At 47.3% G+C, this 20,567-nt stretch overlaps 1 protein-coding gene across 4 annotated transcripts; it reads left to right on the top strand.

The window, feature by feature from the left end:
* S1PR1 (sphingosine-1-phosphate receptor 1) lies at positions 1–16,522 on the top strand. 4 transcript variants are annotated; one of them, XM_077332856.1, is made up of 3 exons: positions 1–1,295; positions 3,335–3,465; positions 13,211–16,522. In XM_077332856.1, the coding sequence occupies exon 3, from the start codon at positions 13,359–13,361 to the stop codon at positions 14,496–14,498; it is 1,140 nt and encodes a 379-aa protein (XP_077188971.1). In that variant the 5' UTR covers positions 1–1,295; positions 3,335–3,465; positions 13,211–13,358; the 3' UTR covers positions 14,499–16,522. The 4 variants fall into 4 exon arrangements, with proteins under 4 accessions (XP_077188971.1, XP_077188970.1, XP_077188972.1 ...); XM_077332855.1 differs by lacking the exons at positions 1–1,295; positions 3,335–3,465 and adding an exon at positions 9,576–9,963; XM_077332857.1 differs by lacking the exons at positions 1–1,295; positions 3,335–3,465 and adding an exon at positions 10,030–10,159.
* Positions 16,523–20,567: the final 4,045 nt, after the last annotated feature.

Raw genomic sequence — 20,567 nt, 5'->3', positions numbered from 1 at the left:
CAACGACGGCTCAAAGCGGCTTACAGTTGCCTTCCCATTCCTCTCCCCACAACAGCCACCCTGTGGGGTGGGTGAGGCTGAGAGAGCCCTGATATCACTGCTGGTCAGAACAGCCTTATTAGTGCCGTGGCGAGCCCAAGGTCACCCAGCTGGCTGCATGTGGGGGAGCAGGGAATCAAACCCAGCTTGCCAGATTAGAAGTCCACACTGCTAACCACTACACCAAACTGGCTCTCCAGAGGAGACAAAATCATGGCAGGCTGAATTTGAGCAGGTGTGAAATGTACCCACCAAAGCCTACGCTGAAGAGAATCAGGAATGTGACTGCCCTCCTTACTTAGACCTCTATGAAACTGGTGGCCAAGTCTATATGAATAATTACTATAAAGGGGTAATAAAATATCTTGGATCCTTCTGATACTGAATTAAGCAGGGGGTTTGACTAGATGGCTTGTATGGTCCCTTCTAACTCTATGGTCCATTCCTCACAACTTTAATGTAGCAGAAGGGTTGCAAATTGTAATCGCTACTAATATGCAGTTATGCACGACGTCGTACACTGCCACACTCCTGAAAAAGTCCCGCTAAAAGTGCTTCGTTGTAGCGCATCCAGGGAAATCCCAAAAAGTGGATTCACCCTCTGGATATAGCTACACTCTTGCAAACAATCTGCAACAGTTTCGAAAAAGTTCTGTACGTTACCATTGTTGCTGTTTCACCAAAGTCCCTCCCCCTGGCTCTCTGAACTTCTGGCGAAGCGATCACCATTTTTTTTTCTCGGAGCGAGTGGAGAGCAACGAACCGGCGAGCCTTCATTCACCCAGCGAGGCTTCTCCGGCTGTAGTCCCTCCACAGAGCTGCTTTAAATCTCCCCTCAAGTCACCAAGCACAACACAGCCCCGTTTGCAAGTTCCCTTTATTTTCGGCGGAAAATCGCGCCCGTACACGGGGGGGGGGGATTGTTTTTTCACTCGGGGGAGCGTGGCAACGATGAATCGGCAGCTCACACGCCAGCTGCCAGCTAGATGGGTCTCTATGTTAGGAGGAAGCAAGGAATCAAGGAATTAAGGCATATTCGTTGCAACGTGTGTTTTTCTTTTTTTTTAAAAACTGTTCTTAAAGGCAAAGGGGCTTTTCCAGAGCATGGTAACAACCGCCCATTGGCTGCTCGTTTGATTGACGGCCAGGGGCGGGACAAAGCATGGAAAAAATCGCTTCCTTTTTAGCGATTTTTGCCGAGACCGGAAACCTGTGGGAAACGATTGAAATGAAACTGGATTCCACTACAAAGGCAGGTATGCGTTATGCCGAATTCCACTATTTTAAATTCCGTGTTTTTCTTTCCGTAATCAATTTGCCACATTGAACCTTGTACGGAATGGGCCTATGATTCTCTGGTGCCGATTCCGCACTAGCAGCACCACTCCAGCTGGAAGCTTTACAGTGTTCTGTGTCCCATGTCCCAATGGGGGAAACATTTCAGCTACAGATCAGCTCCGGCACCCAATCCACTGCTGAAATGTGCCTCCCGGGGGGAGCAGCCACAGTGGACAGGTTCCACCACGCGAGGGGGGCAGGGTTATGTTATTTTGCAGAAAGTTGAGATTGTGTAAGAACGTGATCTCACCTTCCTGCAAAAAGCCTTCCTTTTAAAGCCTCGGTCCGCCCTGTGGTGCTGCAAATGGCTGCAAAGCTGACTGGGGCATTTCTTGCCTTCTCCCAGCCTCTGTAGGTGGGACAGTCCCCATTGGCCCCTGCAGCTCAAAAAGGGAATGTGGAAGAATCCACATTCCCTTAGCATGGGGCCACTGAGGGCCCGATCTGTGCCAGGCCCAGGATTAGCCCTATGTCCACATGAGCCCCCTCCCAGGCTTTTCCGCCCATGTGGAATTGGCCTGATTAACTTACCTCTCACTAAGGCTGCATTCACAGTATCACAAGTCAACAGCATTAGGTACTTCCACTCAAGCCTTCAAGGACAGACAAACCTAACCTCTTTCTTTCCAGGAGGAACATGTATACCCACATTATTTTTAGTGGAGAGAACCTAGAAGTAGTCATGGTTCTGCTTTCTATAACACATCTGTATTCTTGGTGGAATCTTGAAAACATCTGGGTATGTTCTTTACAAAGGAGTTAATACTTTGGTTCTTGCCTCACTTTACTCCTCTCTGGGTTAAAAGTTGCATGAGTTATTCAAGCTTAGGCTGGTGTAACTCATTACAGGACCAAATGTAGCTGTTGAATTTAACCAGGGTTTCATGTAAATAACATAAAGAAAACTGATGGTATCATTATAAACTCCTTTTAATATTTTCGGCGGAAAATATTCTGACCGGGCAGTGATATCGGGGCTCTCTCAGCCTCACCCACCTCACAGGGTGTCTGTTGTGGGGAGAGGAATGGGAAGGTGACTGTAAGCCGCTTTGAGCCTCCTTCGAGTAGGGAAAAGCGGCATATAAGAACCAACTCTTCTTCTTCTTCTTCTTCTTAATAACTTTATCCCTACAAACTATTTAAAAATAAGGGATATCCACACTCTTCCAGTTACTTCTACAGGAGTATTTAATGCCATCTGTCTTTGTCCATATGAATCTTGCTTCTTTAAGTCATGGTCATGTCAGGTCAAATTTTAGGCCAGTATTTAAAAACAAAACCTATATCCCATTACCCTTCTCGTCATTCCATCTCGTCCAATTATTCTGATGGATCACCCGCTCAAAACAGGATGTGTAAGAATACGTTTCATAAAGAAAGGAACTTGTTTTCATAGCCTATTGGTTCAATTCATTTTGGTCGTCTTTCTAAATTAGCTGAATGAAATAAGACTGTGGGTTAAAATGTGCTGTCTGTGATAGTGAGGCAGTTGCCAGAGGGGCCTATACATATGTAAAGCTCAAATCAGTGGCTTGTTCTCCGGGCCTTCTCTCTGACAGTTGCACCTTAACGGTTCTCTCCTTGAATCCTTCATATGACTAGTCAAAACACAAGTATTTGTGGTCCAGAGCTGATGTGTGCTTGCCACTACAGTCTTATCTGAGTCATTCAGAAAGGGGTGTGGAGGCAATTGATACTGGACTGTGAGCAAAGAAAATAAAAACAATCAAGGCGTGGTTTTGCAGTTTTCTGATAACGCTAACTGTCAAGAAGCATGCCCAGGACAGCCTGTCCATTTAACAGACATTTCCAACAGAATCCTCTGAGTTATATTATTAGTGCGTGATTATGTTAGTCTGTCATGCCTAGTTTACTCTGGTGGTTGAAGGGTGCTCAGTCTATGGCCTGTCATGCTAGTCTTTATTTTTATTTATTTATTTATTTATTTATTTATTAGATGTTTATACCGCCCTTCCATAGGGCTCAGGGAGGTTTCCGTGAAAGTGGAGAAGGTGAAGATCACACGTCTCCCAGCAACCTTTTAAGGCAAATTTCAGGAGTGTGCAGGTCTGATTTGGGCCAGGAAATGTGAGTTGGATTTGAATCCTCCATCTATACAATTTGTTGAATATATGGTTCCCATATGGGGCTCAAACACATGTGACACCAAGTTCCCAACAGACCGCCCTCCCTCCCTTAATCCATCACCCATGGCAGGGATCTGATTGGGACTGTGTGTGTATATATGTTAAAATCCGTGCTTGGGGCAGGGATTTGGCACTGTGTCCATATCCAAATCAGTCTGTGCATGTGATTGGGGGGGGGGGTAGGTGAAGAAGAAAGAAGCTGACACCCACCTTTTTTCCTTTCAAGGATATTAGTGAGGGTGGGCAGCCATATAGACATGTAGGGATTTAACTTCCCCTTTGTGGACATGCCTGAGTTGTACGTTATATAAATGCTGGGGAGGTCTGAGCATAGATCTCCCTGGATATGGTTTGTTTTGGCTTTTAATCTAAAAAGTAGATTCACAGCTTGTTGAGTGAAGTTGTTTCAGAATGAATAGTTGCTCCTTTTTTGCTCCTTCTCACCTACTTGACCTGTTTGCAAATAGCACACGCTACAAAAATAAACAGCAGTATTTGTGGCACCTTAAACGTTTAACACTTTCATTCTAGTATAAGTTACCATAGACTAGACCGCTGGATTTCTCTGATGCAAACTGAAAGGGCTTGCCAGAGGAGGGCATCTCATTTCCCCTTCCACAGTCAGAGCAGTTCAGCTGTGGAATTGGCTGCCTAAGGAGGTGGTGAGCTCCTCCTCACTGGCGGTCCTTAAGCAGTAGCTGGACAGATATTTATCAAGGATCCAACTCTATGATTCCCTGAAAGCTGTTATCACCTGTCCCCTTTTCCTTCTTACTTCTCTCCTTCCCTCTCACCAGGAAATCTACCTTTATCCACCCCTCTCTTCAGCATTCCTTCCTTTCCTCCCCATGACCCATTATGCACGGGTGGAATAACGCACATTCGGGGTGGAATGGCAGCACCTAAAATCACCGATAACGCACGGTGCTGGCTGCAACCGGCTGCAGCTTCGGTGCATGCCGCCGAAAAAGCCACGTTAGTGAAGAAAGCGCAGCTTCCGGGTGACCAGGGCTCAACCAGAAGCGGCGCCGGGATCGCCGCGTGCATAATCGGTTACTCTGGGTTTTGCCACCGTCGTGCCCCGTCCCATGCATAACCGGTGTGCTTCGCATCTTCCCCCTCCACGTTTTCCATGTGACCCGAAATCGCCAATTCGGCGGCCGTGCATAATGGGCCCTTGACAGCCTCTATCTGAAAAACTATCTGAAAACACAGTTGAGCTATGGGGACACTTCAAGGACTTACAGGGGGCACCTTATTCTCCTTGGTATCTTCTCCACACTATTTTCTCTTTCCCTCCTTATGGCAGCCCCCATACCCTCACATTTTCTTGCTTCCTTTTCTCCTTTCCATCAACCAGCTTACTTACCTTTTACCTGCCTAGAGTTTTCAGCTATACTTAATATTTATTTACTTTATTTATACTCTGTATCCACAGTGTAGACCCAAATCAGCTTACAGCATTCTCCTCTCTTCCATTTTATCCTCATAACAACCGTATGAGATAGGTTAGGCTGAGAGAGCATGCCTGGCCCAAAGGCACTCAGTGACCTTCCACAGCAGAGTGGGGATTCAAACATCCTAGTCTGAAATCTGGTCTGAAACTACCCTATACTGGATTTAATTGAGTGGCTGCTGTTGAATAGTAGCAAGCAGCTGTCATGCAAGCTGTGTGGTGGCCAGAGGTTGCTGCTGGATCTGACCCTGGCAAGTCTTTGCCCAAAGGCTAAAATTGCCCTGCCTTTTACTAACAAAAACCAAGGCTTGAAGGCTAAAAGTACTGTTGTGCTGACTAGCAACAGCCACTGTGTGCATTCATTTCTTAAAGCTACCAGCACTGACACACACATACACACACACACAGTTATGAAGAAAAAGCATTATAAACAGAAGGTTAAAGGGTCATTAAATAAAGGAAGTACAGGGTGTGATGTTATTTTTGCTGCAACATGGTTACCTCTGCATTTGCTAGAATAAAATGGGGGGGGGCAGAAAAACAGACCTGTACAGGCTTCCCCTGCAGAATTGATACCATATGTCCACTTTCTGTGCTGAGGATGAAGACACATGGAATCTACTAAGTAAGCACCTAATGGCCACAAGACAAGAATAGGGGGGATTAAAATTACTACCTCAATAATCATGTCTTGGCCAAGACAGGGTATAGGAACATACATGAACGTAGATGAAACTACCTTATATTGAATCAGACCACAAGCTCTTCTCCTGAGCCATAGCCCCTCCCCATGCGAATAGACCTTGTGACCAAGTGTTGTATCAGAGCAAGAGACAAGCTGAGGGTCAGTCATGTAGGTATCCACTTTATGACTGAGTGACCTGGCCTGACTATCTTGCAGCTCTTCTCCCATGTACACTCGCAAAGAGAGGTAGGAGGTCTAACACCCTTTCTCTGTACACACAAATGCTGGCAGCATTTGTTCCAAAAAGCAAACAACAAGGTGGTTATTTGGTGTCACCCATCTATAAGAAGAAGAGTTGGTTCTTATATGCTGCTTTTCTCTACCGAAGGAGTATCAAAGCGGCTTACAGTCGCCTTCCCTTTCCTCTCCCCACAACAGACACCCTGTGAGGGAGGTGAGGCTGAGAGAGCCCTGATATCACTGCCCGGTCAGAACAGTTTTATCAGTGCTGTGGCAAGCCCAAGGTCACCCAGCTGGCTGCATGTGGGGGAGAGCAGAATCAAACCTGGCTTGCCAGATTAGAAGTCCGCACTCCTAACCACTATACCAAGCTGGCTCTAGTGACAACTCCATGATACCCCTTTGGGTTCCAACCCATAGGCTGAGGACTATGTCCTAGGACAGGGGTCATCAACCCCCGGTCCGCGGCCCGGTGGCGGGCCGCAAAGGACACGGTACCGGGCCGCCGCCAGCCACGCCTGCCTTCCCCCGCCGGCAGCAAGAAGGAAGGGAAGAAGCAGGCGCCGGCATGGCAGTGACGCAAACGCGAGTGTGCGCTGTTGCCGCGCATGCACGTTAGCACCCCTAGTGGCGAAAATGCGCACGTGCAGTTGCCGCGCATGCACGTTAGCACCACCTGGTGGTGAAAACACGCATGCGCAGTAATTGCACGTGCGTGTTTTCGCAGCACCCGGGCCGTCGGCTCTTCCCTCACTCCGGAGGCGGTCCCTGACCTGAGAAAGGTTGGGGACCGCTATCCTAGGGGGACAGGCTGTAGACTGTCATTCATGCTTTGTTTGGCTAATACAGCTGACAGTGTGCTCATAAAGTGACTATGTCAAAAGTTGGTAGAAGAGAGAGTTTTTATACTCTACTTTTCACTAGCTGAAGGAGTCTTAAAGTGACTTACACTCACATTCCCTTCCTCTCCCCACAACAGAAACCCTGTGAGGTAGGTGAGGCTGAGAGAGCTTCAGAACGGCTAAGTCAGGGCCATGACAAGCCCAAGGTCACCCAGCTGGCTGCATGTGGAGGTGCAGGGAATCTCCAGATTAGAAGTTGCCACTCTTAACCACTACACCACACTAATGTAATTTTCGTGGGTGGTGAAAGAGACAGGCCTCCTTTGCCATTCAAAATGAGGTCAGGATTTAATCCCTACTTCAACTGTGGCCACAATAATTCCGCATTCCAAATATGGGGAATACCTGGAATCAGAGATGCAAGACAGGTCTCCTTCCTTTATTCCACCTGCTCCTCCCCCCTACCCCACCCTGACTATACTGGGCTTTAGAATAACGCAGCTTAGTCTGTCTGATGGGAATGCTGTTATGTCGCAGGAGATAGCAGATAACTATTTAACAGATAACACGATAACCAGCCTGCACAGATGGAGAGGGAAAAGGTACTGTTTGGGGGCATTTACAAACATGGGTATATCCACACATGTGAACACTTCAGGAGCAAGTTAGTTACCACTGAATGAATCCTGTGCAAAGATGAGAAGACTGCTTGAGTAAACCATGACATCTCCTCTGCTTTCCCTTCAGTGCCTGCAGCAGATCATTTAGCACATTAATTTCTTCGAAGTTTATCAGCCAAGTTTCACTCCAAATTAGGACGCTACGTTATTTTTTAAAACCTACAAATTTCCCATGCAGCGCTTGTATATCTTACCAGTGTAGCCTTGTGAATGAAAATTTTGATTCATTCTTGAGACAGTAGGTGCAGAGGCTAAGATGTGGTTGTGATTCCATATCAGTTAGTAGCTTACAGCAGCGGGACATGGGATCAACTGTGGCATCTATTCTATGTAGTGAACGTTATAGTATGGGGTGCAATAAAAAAGCTATTAAAATATTACACTGCACACCTAGAAACAACAGGTTTCCCCAGAGGGAAGGTTGATTCATTTCATATTCAAAAAACTGCATATAAAAATGTATTAGAAGCTGCACGGCACAGCACGGCACAGACTGCCCCTTGATACAAGCATGCAGTGAAAAGAGGCGTCTGAGACCCCTCAAGGTAGAATGGACTGTACCACTTGAGATGACAGGTGGAAGATCTGACTTTGGAATACTCCCTTTTGTCACAATTATTTACAAACAGAGAATCAGCACAGTAAACTGCTATGCTAGTCTCCTATCTGGGTGAAGTTTCTTAACACATCTTGCCACCTCAGCATTCTTACCCCCTCATTTTCCTGCATGTGTGAACCAGACTTCAGCTGGGATCCAAGAAGTCCCTAGTCTAAGCCTCTGCTACAAGCTACCTAAGTCCTGGATGGCCAACATGAGACAGATGTGAAGTACTTGAGGTGGCAGCAGGTTGAGACATGCCTGAGCAGAAGCCAGCAGAGCCAGATCTCCACTCCTGCCTCCCTCTTCAGTGCTGCACTGGTGTTTTGTTCCTTGGCTCAGGAAGTGGCAGAAGAGAAGAGATCCCCTTCATCCCAGACAGCTGCTTTTAACCTTTTCCCAAAGGCAAGAAATCCATTCACAGCTCTCCTGCTGCCTTCTCTAGCTTGGCTTATGCACAAATACAGAAGTAATTGGTTCAAATGTCTCCTCTGCCAAGGACTCATTGCATGACCCCCCCACCAATCCTACACATGCAGTATGACCATAATAATACTTTAGAGGTTTGTCATTAAATTAGTATTAGGGATGCCAGCCTCTAGGTGGGACCTGGAGATACCCCAGAATTCCAGATCATCTCCAGGCAAGAGATCAGCTCCCCTGTAGGACATGTCCGCCTTAGAAGGTGGACTGTATGGCCCTCTTTTAATAAAATAAGAAAGACTGAACGCTCTAGAGCAGTGGTCCCCAACCTTTTTCTCACTGGGGACTGGTCAACGTTTGACAATTTTACTGAGGCCCGGGGGGGGGGCAGTCTTTTGCCTCCCCCCCCCCCATGGGACATCACCACCGCCTGAGCCCCTGCTCCAATTGCTTTCCCGTCGGTGCCCCTGACTTCCTGCCGCCCGCTTAGGGATGCTGCCAGCAGCAACTGTGCAGTGCCGTGCCAAGGGGGAGACTCAGCCATGGCAGCCGCTGGAGAGCACCAAAGGTGAGCCTCCGGCAGAGTGGCAGGGCAGCAGCCAGGGAGGAGGACGAGGAGGAGCTGTGGCCCAGTACCAACTGATTCATGGACCGGTCCCGGTCCCCAGACAGGGGGTTGGGGACCACTGCTCTAGAGTAGCCATCATTGCACATGTTTTTTGCCCTGTTTGCTGCAAGTACTTCCTTCGTGGATGACATCGGGGACAACTTTCTGAAACAGGCCAGAGTGGCGCAAAGCCCCAAGCAGGGCTGTTGACCAGGGAAAAGGCAACCGCCATCAGCTGTTCGGGGTCTTTGATGGGGCTTGGAGGGGGCACGAGGACAACCCTTCAGCAGCTGCGAATCGAGGCACGGCGGCGATAGGCCGGCGCCCTGTTTAGGGAAGGGACATCTCGGAGGGGACAGAGAGTGGCTCGGCGTGGCTGGGAGACCTCTGGGGGGGGGGCACGCGGCTTGGCCACTGGCCTCAGGCTGCGCCCGCTCGCCATGCCGCCCGAGGGCTCCGAAGCGGCTCAGCCCCCTTCCTGCCTCCCTCCGCCCGCCCGCCTCCCATGCGCGTCTGCCCCGCATATAAACCCCGCCAGGGAGCGACCGGCCAGACAACTTTGCGCCAGCCTCTGGGCAGAAGGGGAGGCAACAGGTGCCGCTAACCCTGCGACAGCCAGCGCCCCCCCCCCAGGCGCGCCCCCAAGGCCTCGGCCGCCACGCGCCGCCCCCCCCCTCACTCCCCGGACTGGCGGCGCGCAAGGCCCCTCACGAGATAGTCGGAGAGGCGCTGGAGCGTACCCCGCTGGCGGCGAGGACCGAGTCGGAAACTCGAGGGGTGGGGGGAGGCCGCTTCGCCGAGAGGAGACACTTCCCAGGCGCCCGGGCTTTGTTATGCAAGTGCGGGGGCAAGATGTGAAGCGCGGACTATGCAGCGCCCCTGAGAGAAACGCTCCGTGCCGAGGCGAGGTAAGGGCTGGGGAAGGGGCGGCGAGGGGAGGGGACTCGCCCCGAGAGACCTGCGCCCGTCAGGGCTCCCCCCGGGCTCTCTTCGAGAGGCAGCAGCAGCAGCAGCAGCGACGGTGGCCAACACGTGCGGTGCGTGGCGCGGAGCGGGCTGTTGGAAGCTGCGGCCAGAAGCGGCTGCGATTTCCAAACTTGGCGAGTGCGTGTGCTTTTGCCGCGGGGCGGAAAGTGGATCTGGGGCCGCAGAGTTCCCTGAAACGCCGCGGCCTCGGCGATCCCCGCGTGCTTTTGAGCCAGGGCTTGCTTGGCCCTCATCAGCCCCGGCATGGGCGACTTGCCTCCGCCGCCGAGCACTGGCGTTCGGGCGGCCCCGAAGGGCTTTCTTGTGGCGCGGCAGATCCGAAGGCTTCAGGAATGGAGGCGCAAAGGCTGCACGTGCAACCTCCCCCTCCCCGGAAAAAGTTTGGGGATGAAGCTGGCAAGAGTGGGTTAGCGCCTGTGAAGATGCTGCCTTGCATGCTCAGGCGGGCGGAGGCAAAGTAGCGGATCAACAGAGTTAAGGAGCGGGAGAGACAACGGCAACTTGGCTTCCTAGCGAAGGCAGCAGCGCTAAGCGACGCGTCTGCTGCAGAGAAAGGAATGGGATGCCCACAATGCCCGTTAGTCTCAAGAGCTCAGGAACTTCGGGGAAGTGGAGACTCCCTACAGAGGGTTTGGGAGTGGTTGTTTTTTTTTAATGTTTAGAACTAGGGATGGTGAATATGCATTCAGAGAGAAAGATGGGTGGTCGGAGCCCATTTAAGTTTCCTGTGCAGACCTTTCACATCAAAGTCCTTGCAGGACCAAAACGCTTGGCTGAACTGACTTGTCACCACCCAGTTGGGTGGCCCCGAGTGGGACGCAGTGACTGGGTGATTCAGTCGCTTTGACCTGATGCCTTGGTGCTGGACTGACTTCTCTGTGCAGACAGGTTCCCTTTTTCCGGAGGGAAAACCAAGGTGAGCACAGCTTGAGAAGGCAGGGAAGTCCTTAGGAGCCCCACCAAGCTTCTCAGAGGATTGAAGGAGGGGAACGCTTTATTTTAGAACATTGCAGGCGTTTGAGGTCATAAAGAAATTTTGTCTGTTTTTTCCACCTCCTCCTTCCCCCTGATTTGCGTTGAATTTTACTTGTCACTTTTGGAAAAAGTCAGTAGTACTGCTTTCTGGGCTGAACTCTAGCTGATAGGCTGCAAGAAGGATCCAGCTAATTAGATTCTTGAGGTTTCTCAGATATATTGTTTCGATAAGTGCTGGCTAGGCGAGAGTCTTAACCCCAAATCATTTTTTGCCAGTGTATTGCTGTGACAGGGGAGGACCCTAGACAAAGCCCAGATTCTACAGGAACTTCTGAAACTCGGGTACAAAGAGTGCCCAAGTTTAAATGGGGGGAAACATGGCCACATGAATACAAGAACGCAGGAAGCAGAGCCTTTCTCGGTCACTTGCATCTGAGTGTCTGCACGTTTAACACGGAGCAACCATGTTTGTATGATTGATAGTTAACCAGCTTGTGTCAGTGGGCTTGCTGTTTCAGTTCTTGTGTGTGGATGTGATTTGGCACTTCTTTTCACTTAGGCTAAATCACTGATTTCTAGCTTAATGTCTAAACTTGCAGCTCTGAACTCCTGGAATGAAGGCTGGGAAACCTCCATTCCTAGATAGCTGAATGAAATCTTAACTGGGCTTCCTCTGACATTAATGACTCAGCCAAGCATTGCCGTGAAAAAGTTTTCTGTTCCATCTCTCTGTCTCCTACCCCTCCCTCTTTTGGTGGGCAATTTAGGATTTTCAGCCTTTTGTTGAAGATATACATCACATCAGGCTGCTTAAATCACCATCATGTTAGTGGGACCCAAAGCTCCTGTTTGCTCACAAGTTTGTAGCCAAGGGCATTTGCTTTTACTGTGGTTCTCCCCTCCCCCCCCAAAAAAAAAATTATCAGGAGGTTTGCCTGCCCTCTCGGAGTTCTTTCCTCCCGTTCTACTGACATTTTCACTGGCATTGCTTTTGCTCTGTTCTTGGTGGTGAAGGAGGCCTTTTCCCCCCTGTTTACCAGCTACGGAGCCTTGGAACCTGTTCAGACTCTCATTTATAATGAGGTCGTTCCTACCAAGCAATTCTAATGCAAATGTTACTTTTTTGCACATGCAGAACAAACCAGAGCCTCTTTCCTTCCATCACGGGACTAAAACAGCAGGTTGTTTGCACTAAGATCATGAAATTATTCAGGCTCTAAAACAAGCTTTGGCTATATGTGGAATTAAGTGGAGACATTTTTCAGCAGATGAAATCCTGAAATTCTGCAGTTCCCGTGCCCCGTCACTTCTTGCAAATGATATTCTTGTAAATGATATTTATACCCCCTCTGTTCTACCCAATGGGGACTCAAAGCAATTGACATTGTTCTCTCCTTCATTTTATCTTCATAACAGCCCTGTGTGGTAGGCTAGGCTGAAAGTGGGTGACTGGCCCAAGGTCACCTATCAAGTATCAAACCTGGATTTCCCTGGTCCTAGCCTGCCGCTCTAGCCATGACCCCCATGCCATTGGTCTGTAACTTCTCCGGTTAAAGTTCCGTAGCTCTTTAGAGGCCAACTTTTCAGGGTATAAACTTTTGAAAGTCAAAGCTCAGTTTGACAGGTTATTCTCTATGGTGGTCCTGGACTCTCACTGTTCTATTGTAGACCAGCATGACTACTCTCTTCCAGTTGTGCACCCCTGAAATCAACCGGTTCTCTAGGATGCTTTCAGTCACATTGTCTGGAGCGAGCCTTTTAACTGAGGACATTTCTAATCACTGCGCTGCAATCTGAGCGCCGCCTGCAGAGTTTGACTTCCACTCCATTGCTCTGAGGGTATAAGTTGGGAGAGACACTCACTCTAACGTGTGAAAACGATCTCTCTCAAAGAGGAACTAGATGGAAATTAGTGAGATTTCATATACCCTCCAAGGTACCAGGCTCTGTCGTCTGCCACTATAGTTCTCTAGACACAGCATGCAGCTGAGCATAGGTGGCATTGTCTCCTGTTCCAGTTTCTGCTGGTGTTGGACGTTGTTCAACAAACCATGTATAGAATATGGGCAGAAATATTCATATCACATAGTAAGTTTTTCAGGATTTGATGTCTGCACTTTGGAATGGTGAATTATAAACTAAAATGTTATGTTGGAATTAACCCTGTTTTGCTCACATCTCCTGTTTTTTAAGGACCGTGGCTTCTGAGGTGGTGTCCAGAAGGTGCTGGATGTTGGAGCTGCAGACATTTGGTTGTTGTAACCAGGGCAGCTGGTGAAACTCCAGCTCTGCGTTGCCACTTGGGGCAGCTGGCTGGAGTAGAACCACCCAGGCTGGAACCATGAGCTGTACCAGGGACCCCCATGTGAAGGCCCTCAGTGGCGTCCATGACTACGTCAACTATGACATCATCATCTTGCATTACAACTACACCGGGAAGCTGAATGAGAAAGCGGATTGCGGGATCAAAGCCTCTTCAGTGGTCTTCATCATCATTTGCTGCTTCATCATCTTGGAGAACATATTTGTCCTGCTGACCATCTGGAAAACTAAGAAGTTCCACAGGCCGATGTACTATTTCATCGGCAACTTGGCACTTTCAGATTTGCTGGCTGGGGTGGCTTACACTGCCAACATTCTGTTGTCCGGCGGCAAGACCTACACGCTCACCCCTGTTCAGTGGTTTCTTAGGGAAGGGAGCATGTTTGTGGCACTGTCGGCTTCTGTGTTCAGTCTCCTGGCCATTGCCATTGAAAGGTACATTACGATGCTGAAAATGAAGCTCCACAATGGCAGCAACAGTTTTCGTTCTTTCTTACTGATCAGTGCCTGCTGGGTTATCTCAGTGATCATAGGGGGCCTCCCTATCATGAAGTGGAACTGCATCGGCAACTTACCAAGCTGTTCTACTGTGTTGCCCCTCTACCATAAGCATTATATTCTCTTCTGCACCACGGTGTTCACTGGTCTCCTGCTGTCCATTGTGGTCCTCTACTGCAGAATCTACATCTTGGTGAGGACTAGGAGCCGTAGGCTGACCTTTCGGAAGAACGCCGCTAAAGCCACCAGGAGTTCAGAGAAGTCCTTGGCTCTGCTTAAGACGGTGATCATTGTTTTAAGTGTGTTTATTATTTGTTGGTCTCCCTTGTTCATACTACTCCTGCTGGATGTACGGTGTAAAGTCCGGGCCTGCCCAATCCTCCTCCAAGCTGAATATTTCTTAGTTCTGGCAGTTCTCAACTCTGCTACAAATCCTATCATCTACACTCTGACCAACAAGGAGATGCGGAGGGCCTTTGCCAAGATTGCGGGCTGTTATAAGTGTCCCACCACAGACTCTGGGGCCAAGTTCAAGAGACCAATCATTGGAGGGATTGAATTCAGCCGCAGTAGGTCTGACAATTCCTCTCACCCACAGAGAGATGAGGGCGATGCTCCAGAGACTATGATGTCATCAGGAAATGTCACTTCATCATCTTAGGAGTTTCCAGAAAGGACCTTGACATTGGACCTGGGGGACCAGTTCTGCTCACGTGCCTGTGAGCCAGAATGAGAAGGGCTGTGGGACTGAAAAGGCAATGGGATAAGTCTGAACAGTGGAAATGGTGCACTTCCTTGGATACAGTTGATGACAATGGGGAAAATCATCCCATCTGATAACATCTCCTCCCTGGGAGCTTATGCCTTATTTTTGGGAGTTGGGTCCAGATTTAATCATAAGTAACTGCATGATTGAAACATTGGAAAACTGATGCATGTTGGGTAAAATGTCTGAGTGGATAAAGTAAGCCTTTTTATTGCCTCCCACCGCCACCCCCCACATTTGAATGCTGGCAGTCCCTAAAATAGAGGCCTTACTGTGTTAAATGATGGCCCTATCCTCTCGAATCCTGCTCAGTGCACAGAAATGTGTCAGGGTATTTTGTGTAATATAAAGGGAAAATGTGCCTCAAGACTGATGAAGCGGCAAATGATACTTAGGTATTTAACTTTCAGTTGAGAACCAGTGAGAATTGAAGGTTATTTGTGGAATCTAGCCTAAAACCACCTTGGTTTAACTGAACTTTACTGAATCTAATTATAGGGATGTTCAGTCTTTGCCATTTGCACCTTGGAACTAAACTGACAAACATGCTACAGGCAATATGGCACCTTGGCCAACAACAAGCATAACCCCTCCTAGCCGTACAATAATCTTGGGATACAGTTTAGGTGGAGAGATACTCAAAGCCTCCTGGAGGCTTCTATGACTGAAAAAGGCTACAAAGCCAAATCTGCCTGCAGTCATAGCCAACAATGTATATTCCACTCCATCGTATGCTGCATCCTTTCAGCAGTCTCACACAGGTGCTCCTATAGGTGTCATGAAGTACACAAACACCTTTCCTGGTGTCCCACCAAACATTGCTAGAAAGTGGGAGGACCAGGTGAGGCTTTGTCACACAGGGCTTCTGATCGGCCGTGGCAGATCTGATTGGTTGGGCAGATTTTTAAAAAATTGTTTTCGCAACAGCTGATAAGGATTATGCCGAATGACTGAAGGTGAACCCTGCGTATGCGAAAAAGCATTTTAAAACAATATGTCCATTTTGAAAGTCATCCTGTTTAACAGGGTTTCTGCCTTGAATGTTGAGGACTTGCTGTTACTGATGGGTAACCTTACTCCCATTTTGTGATTGCATCTACCAGCCTGGATGAGAACTCCAAAACCTTTAAACGTTTGGGGACTTCAGTCCTAACGACCAGGAGTTCTATTTCCCACATGAAACGTTTTGATTGTTAACTGAATGTAACCTTTGCAGCATAAATTCTGCTGTTTCAGTGTGTGCATATATGTACAAAATACATGTTTTTTTTTTCCTAACCAGTTAACTGGGTTGAATGTGTACCTTGTATATAACTCAACAGGCCTGGGGGCTGTCCAACAGGCCTGGGGGCTTCAAGTAGTAACCTTCAAACGTCAGACCCAGGAAGCCACCTTTAATCCAAACCGAAAATGGGTCGTCCCCCCCCCCATGTCTACATCATTCCGCCTCTGGGTAAGAACAGCAGGGCTAGTGTGATTTTAATGGTCATATGGAAGTGGGCATTTCAGTTGGTTATAAATGCCAAGGAGGGGTGAAGAAAAAAATTTCCTCCCCCAAATCACCTCTGCTCCACAACTTTCCGAAGAATAGCAGTCCCTATGCCTTCTCAGTCCCTGGCAATTCTCCCCTTGGTAGGGGTGGCAGCATGTTTGGTGTAACCCATCTGAAGTCAGGTCAGGCCCACAGGACTTTCCAGACCCCGGGGACGTAGAGGAGAGACTGTGCAGGATGGCTGAAAGCAACGTCTTAATATACTGATGGAATTTAAAACTGATGGTTTTATATGACATCAGATACCTTTTTAGTATTTTCAGTGCCGTTCTTTTTGAAGAAATAGTATTTAAAATATTTCAGTGTTGTACAATTTGCACATAGCTTTGATTTCTAAACATTAATAAACTGCTTGGTTTTTTTTGTACATGCTCTTTGGCTGGTTTTTGCCCGTCTCCTACACATGAAATACAATCAGATCACTTGGAGAAGTTGATAAAGAGCCTCCTCAGTGTTCCTGTGGTCGGCAGGTCAAATTTTGCCAGCTTATCTGGTACGGAATGGATTTAGGGTTGTCTTCTGCAGTTTCTTGGGGCAAGGCAAGTGTTCCCTCTGTGTTAGAAGCCTTTTGTTAGTTTGAAATCTAGAAACTGGACCTTCTGAAGAACAGGACAGCTTGTCCCTGTTGCCCCTCATCCTTCTCATCTATTGGAAACAAGCAGCTTTGCCCCACACCAGACAAGAAAGAAGACTTGACAAGACTCTGGGAAGGACAGTATAGGAGGTACAGTTTGGGTTGTTACCTAACAATGTATGTAGCCTGTGGTAATGAGCATCAATGCAAGAATTATGTGTGAGGGGCAATTTGGGATACACTGACATTATTTTCATTTCAAAAAATATTCAGATTTTTTGTGGCCTGTATTGAAGGCTTGAGCATAGTTGCTGTATTTGTTTTTGTTTTTTTGTTGCGATGGGCTTAAACAGTAGACCTGCTTCTAATTTAATTTCCTCCAACCAATTTAGGTGGATTTCTTAGGATTTCTTTGCCCAGAAAATCTGCCCTGCTGAATTTCAGGTAGATAACAAAACAGCTCATTTTTTAAGCAATAACAATTCTTGTATTCTGAGCAATTTCAAGAAGGTGTGATTATTACTAACATGTGAGCCTCCCTTCCTTTTTAGGATCCTTCATCAGGAGGTCTGTGTGGAGGGGGATTTCCAAAGAAATCAGAGCATGTCAGTGAGGAGAGCTAACCAGGATACCTTCAATTTATCCTTTTGTGCCTGAAAGAAAGAAATCTAGTAATAAACTACATGCTTTGAGAAGGAGGGGAGAAAATCCAGCATTAGGTTCCTTCCCCCACATGCTCTGTTTTTGCTTAAAAAGAGGCCCACACACAATATTTTTTTGCATGCCTGTCTTCTTAAATCCTTATCAGGACTAATAGCAGCTGGTGCTAGAAAGAGGTCGAAGGCAGCATCTTTTTGTTGCTTTTGCCTGGAAGTAAAAATAGTTAGATCAAATTTTTGATATCTCTCATATAGAGACCTGTCATGAAAAAGTGTTTGATACCTCTTCTGGTCTGACCCTCCCTTCCTTGGAGGGAAGTGAAAAATTTGCCCATATCCTTTCTGCCTGATCTACAGTAATCTGCCTTCCCGAAGGTACAGCCAACACGTTTTCTCTTTGGGAGAAATGCTGAGTCTAGTTACAGCCTGCAGTGCTTTTCACTCCAGCATCAAACATCTACTTTCAGAATGTAAAGAAAACATTTGTGCCTGTACAAAGTGTGGCATTAGAAGCATGAATGGATTAACAGGCAAGCAAGATACACTTTTAGTATAGAATCAGGAAAGCTTCTACTGAGATCTGTCCTACAACGATCAGCAGAAAGTGAAAATGCTCTGTCCATAAACAGGATGGTCTTGGGTGGAAATCTACCAATTCTAGTCGGAATTAAGTCTTGTTAGAGTATCCACCGAGTCATAATGCTCTGTGCTGCCTCTCTCAACCATCACTTTTGGAACATACGATGTTTAATAATCCTATTATGGGAAAGAATGGTTTCAGTATGGATTTTCATTCTTTGACTATTAAAGCGCTCGCTCCTTATAGATCATAGTACATTTTAGTACTATTTATTCCAATGCAGCCTGAAGACTTTTTAAAAAGTTGTCAAATCTGCTTTGTTAACCTGTTACTAATAGTCATGGTTTGTTTAATTAACTTGAACAATCTCTGATAGGCCAGGCAGCAACTTTAATGTATGCAATTCTTTTATTATTATTATTGCATCTGGGAACTTTGAGATCTGGCAGTGGACAGAAAACTGGAATTAATCCGCTCCAGATGATTTATGTCATGATTCAGCACTCTTGATAACTTGTTGTATTTCTTCCATGTGTTGGTTGTCTCATTTCCTCTCTTTCCATCTCTCTAGGTAATGCCTTGGAATTTTACTAAAACATACAGGATGCCATTGGGTTGCAAAGATAACCCTCACCTTTTAAAACTGTGTGTAATGCCTCTGTAACATTTATGATGGGAAACTGGGCTGCCTGACTGCTAAAGGGTTTTAGGTCACACTGTTTTACTTCCTGAAGGAAATTCCAGAAGTGCCCTGAAGACAAAAAGGGGAAACAGCCTGGGATTTCTCTCCATCTGTCTGCTTGTTCAGAAGGAATGATTTCATGTATGATCACTTCCTTTTCTTTTTACTGGTGTCCTTCACAAAAAGTTTCAGATCTGTATTTACGTAAATGCTAAAATGTTTTTGGCTTAGACATTTATTTTTAGCTATACCATATTAATGTTCCATTTTGATCCTGATTTTTCACTTGGTTATGGTTACCACCCTACTTATGCCCTCAAGGTAACTTGGCTGTGTGTGTGCGTGAGGGGGGCGTTATTTGAGAGACTACCTCTTCTCAGGGCTGGTTTATTCATGTAGCACGTGCTGTGGGCCCTGTACTTCCAGGGACCCCACACAGTGCCTCCCCCCACTGGATCAGGGCTATAACCTCTCTCCTCCCTCCTTTGCCCTCTTTAAAGACGCTTGGAGTGACACCCCTTTCCACTGTGGAGGGCCCCTCCATCCCCAGTCTGGCTGCTCCTGCCGCAACTGTACTCTACTAGGGGCCTGTGATTCCTTAAACCGGCTCTGATGCTACAGGCCTCACGAATTCTTTAAACCATTATTGCCTCTTCTGTCTGCATGGGTTATTTTCTGCATGCAATAGCATACACACACACACACACACACACACAAAATAAGTGGGGTCAACTGGCTTAATTTTGCACAACCAAGAAGAGAAAGTAGTTTTGTTTTGTTTTTAAAGAAGTGAATCCACGGTAAGAAATATTTGCAAAAATGTGAGCATGCAACAATAGCTCAACCCTTTTTGTAGTCTCAGTCAATTCTCCTTTTCGCTTTCTTGGCAGTGTTTCTGAGGTGTTCTAACAGAAAAGGAGGAAAGAGGTACAGTATCCCATACCCATAGTCACACACCCATAGACAGCAATGAACTTGGCTACCAATTATTTCTTTCCCTACCATGTCAGTTAAGGGTATTAGAAATTGCCCTACAGAGTTTTGCCCTAGTTACGTGCTCTAATTGTTTTTCCAGCTGTGGCTAGCTTCTCTTCACCATATATATATTTCCATCATCCCACTGTTGGAGCTGTGCATCTCTGACTGTTGATGGGCATGGTTAACACAGCATGCCCTGCCCAGGGGCTTCCCAGGGCACATGGCTGAGCAGTGTTGGAAGCAGGATGCTGGGCTAGATGGGCCCCAGACAGAATCCAGCAAGGCGATTGTTGTGTTCTTTACCTAAATCCTATTTTCTGTTCAGGACATAGAAGCAGCTTGCATTCACACGCCCTTCCTAGACTGCTCTTGCCTGACTCAAATGCCAACCATGCAGCTCTGAGGTTTCAATTCATTAAGCCGGGAGTCAGGATACAGGATGGGATGTGTGTGTGACACGATTGCTGATTCTCCTGCCAAGCCGCATGAATCACACAGCAGCTGGGTGCATTACAGTAAATGGAGCTTGCTTTCTCTTGCATTGCTTCCCTTACATCATTGTCTTTTCTGCGGAGGTTTCTGGAGGAGCTAAAAATCTTGATAATCCCCTCAGTTGCAAGCAGGTCATTATTTCTCAGCCCAAAGTACCTCAGGTGGGAGAGAGGGAGAAAGAGAGAGAGCTGGATTCTCAGGAAATCCAGATAGCAAAACATGTGCAGACTTCCTATGTGGGTTTTATTTGGGGGGGGGGAGATGTGGATAATCTGTGATAGGGTGTGAGTAATTGAAGAAAAGGCTAGTTCTCTCCTCTAAGCAAGCACTGTGGCTTAAAAGCCAGAGACTATCCCCACCTCCACTGAGTAATGGGGAGGGGGGCTTTTGCTGTGAAGTTAGGGGTGCTGTTCTTCTAGGGGCATCTGGGGGATCACCTGGAATTAT

This window comes from Paroedura picta, chromosome 4 (assembly GCF_049243985.1).
Source record: "Paroedura picta isolate Pp20150507F chromosome 4, Ppicta_v3.0, whole genome shotgun sequence".
NCBI lineage: Eukaryota > Metazoa > Chordata > Lepidosauria > Squamata > Gekkonidae > Paroedura > Paroedura picta.
Note: the sequence above shows the minus strand (reverse complement) of the source record. Positions and strands in the feature narration are given on the sequence as shown.

What these genes read in the sequence shown, in the direction of transcription:
- S1PR1 (XM_077332856.1), top strand. Translation starts at nt 13,359, where the DNA reads ATGAGCTGTACCAGGGACCCCCATGTGAAGGCCCTCAGTGGCGTCCAT.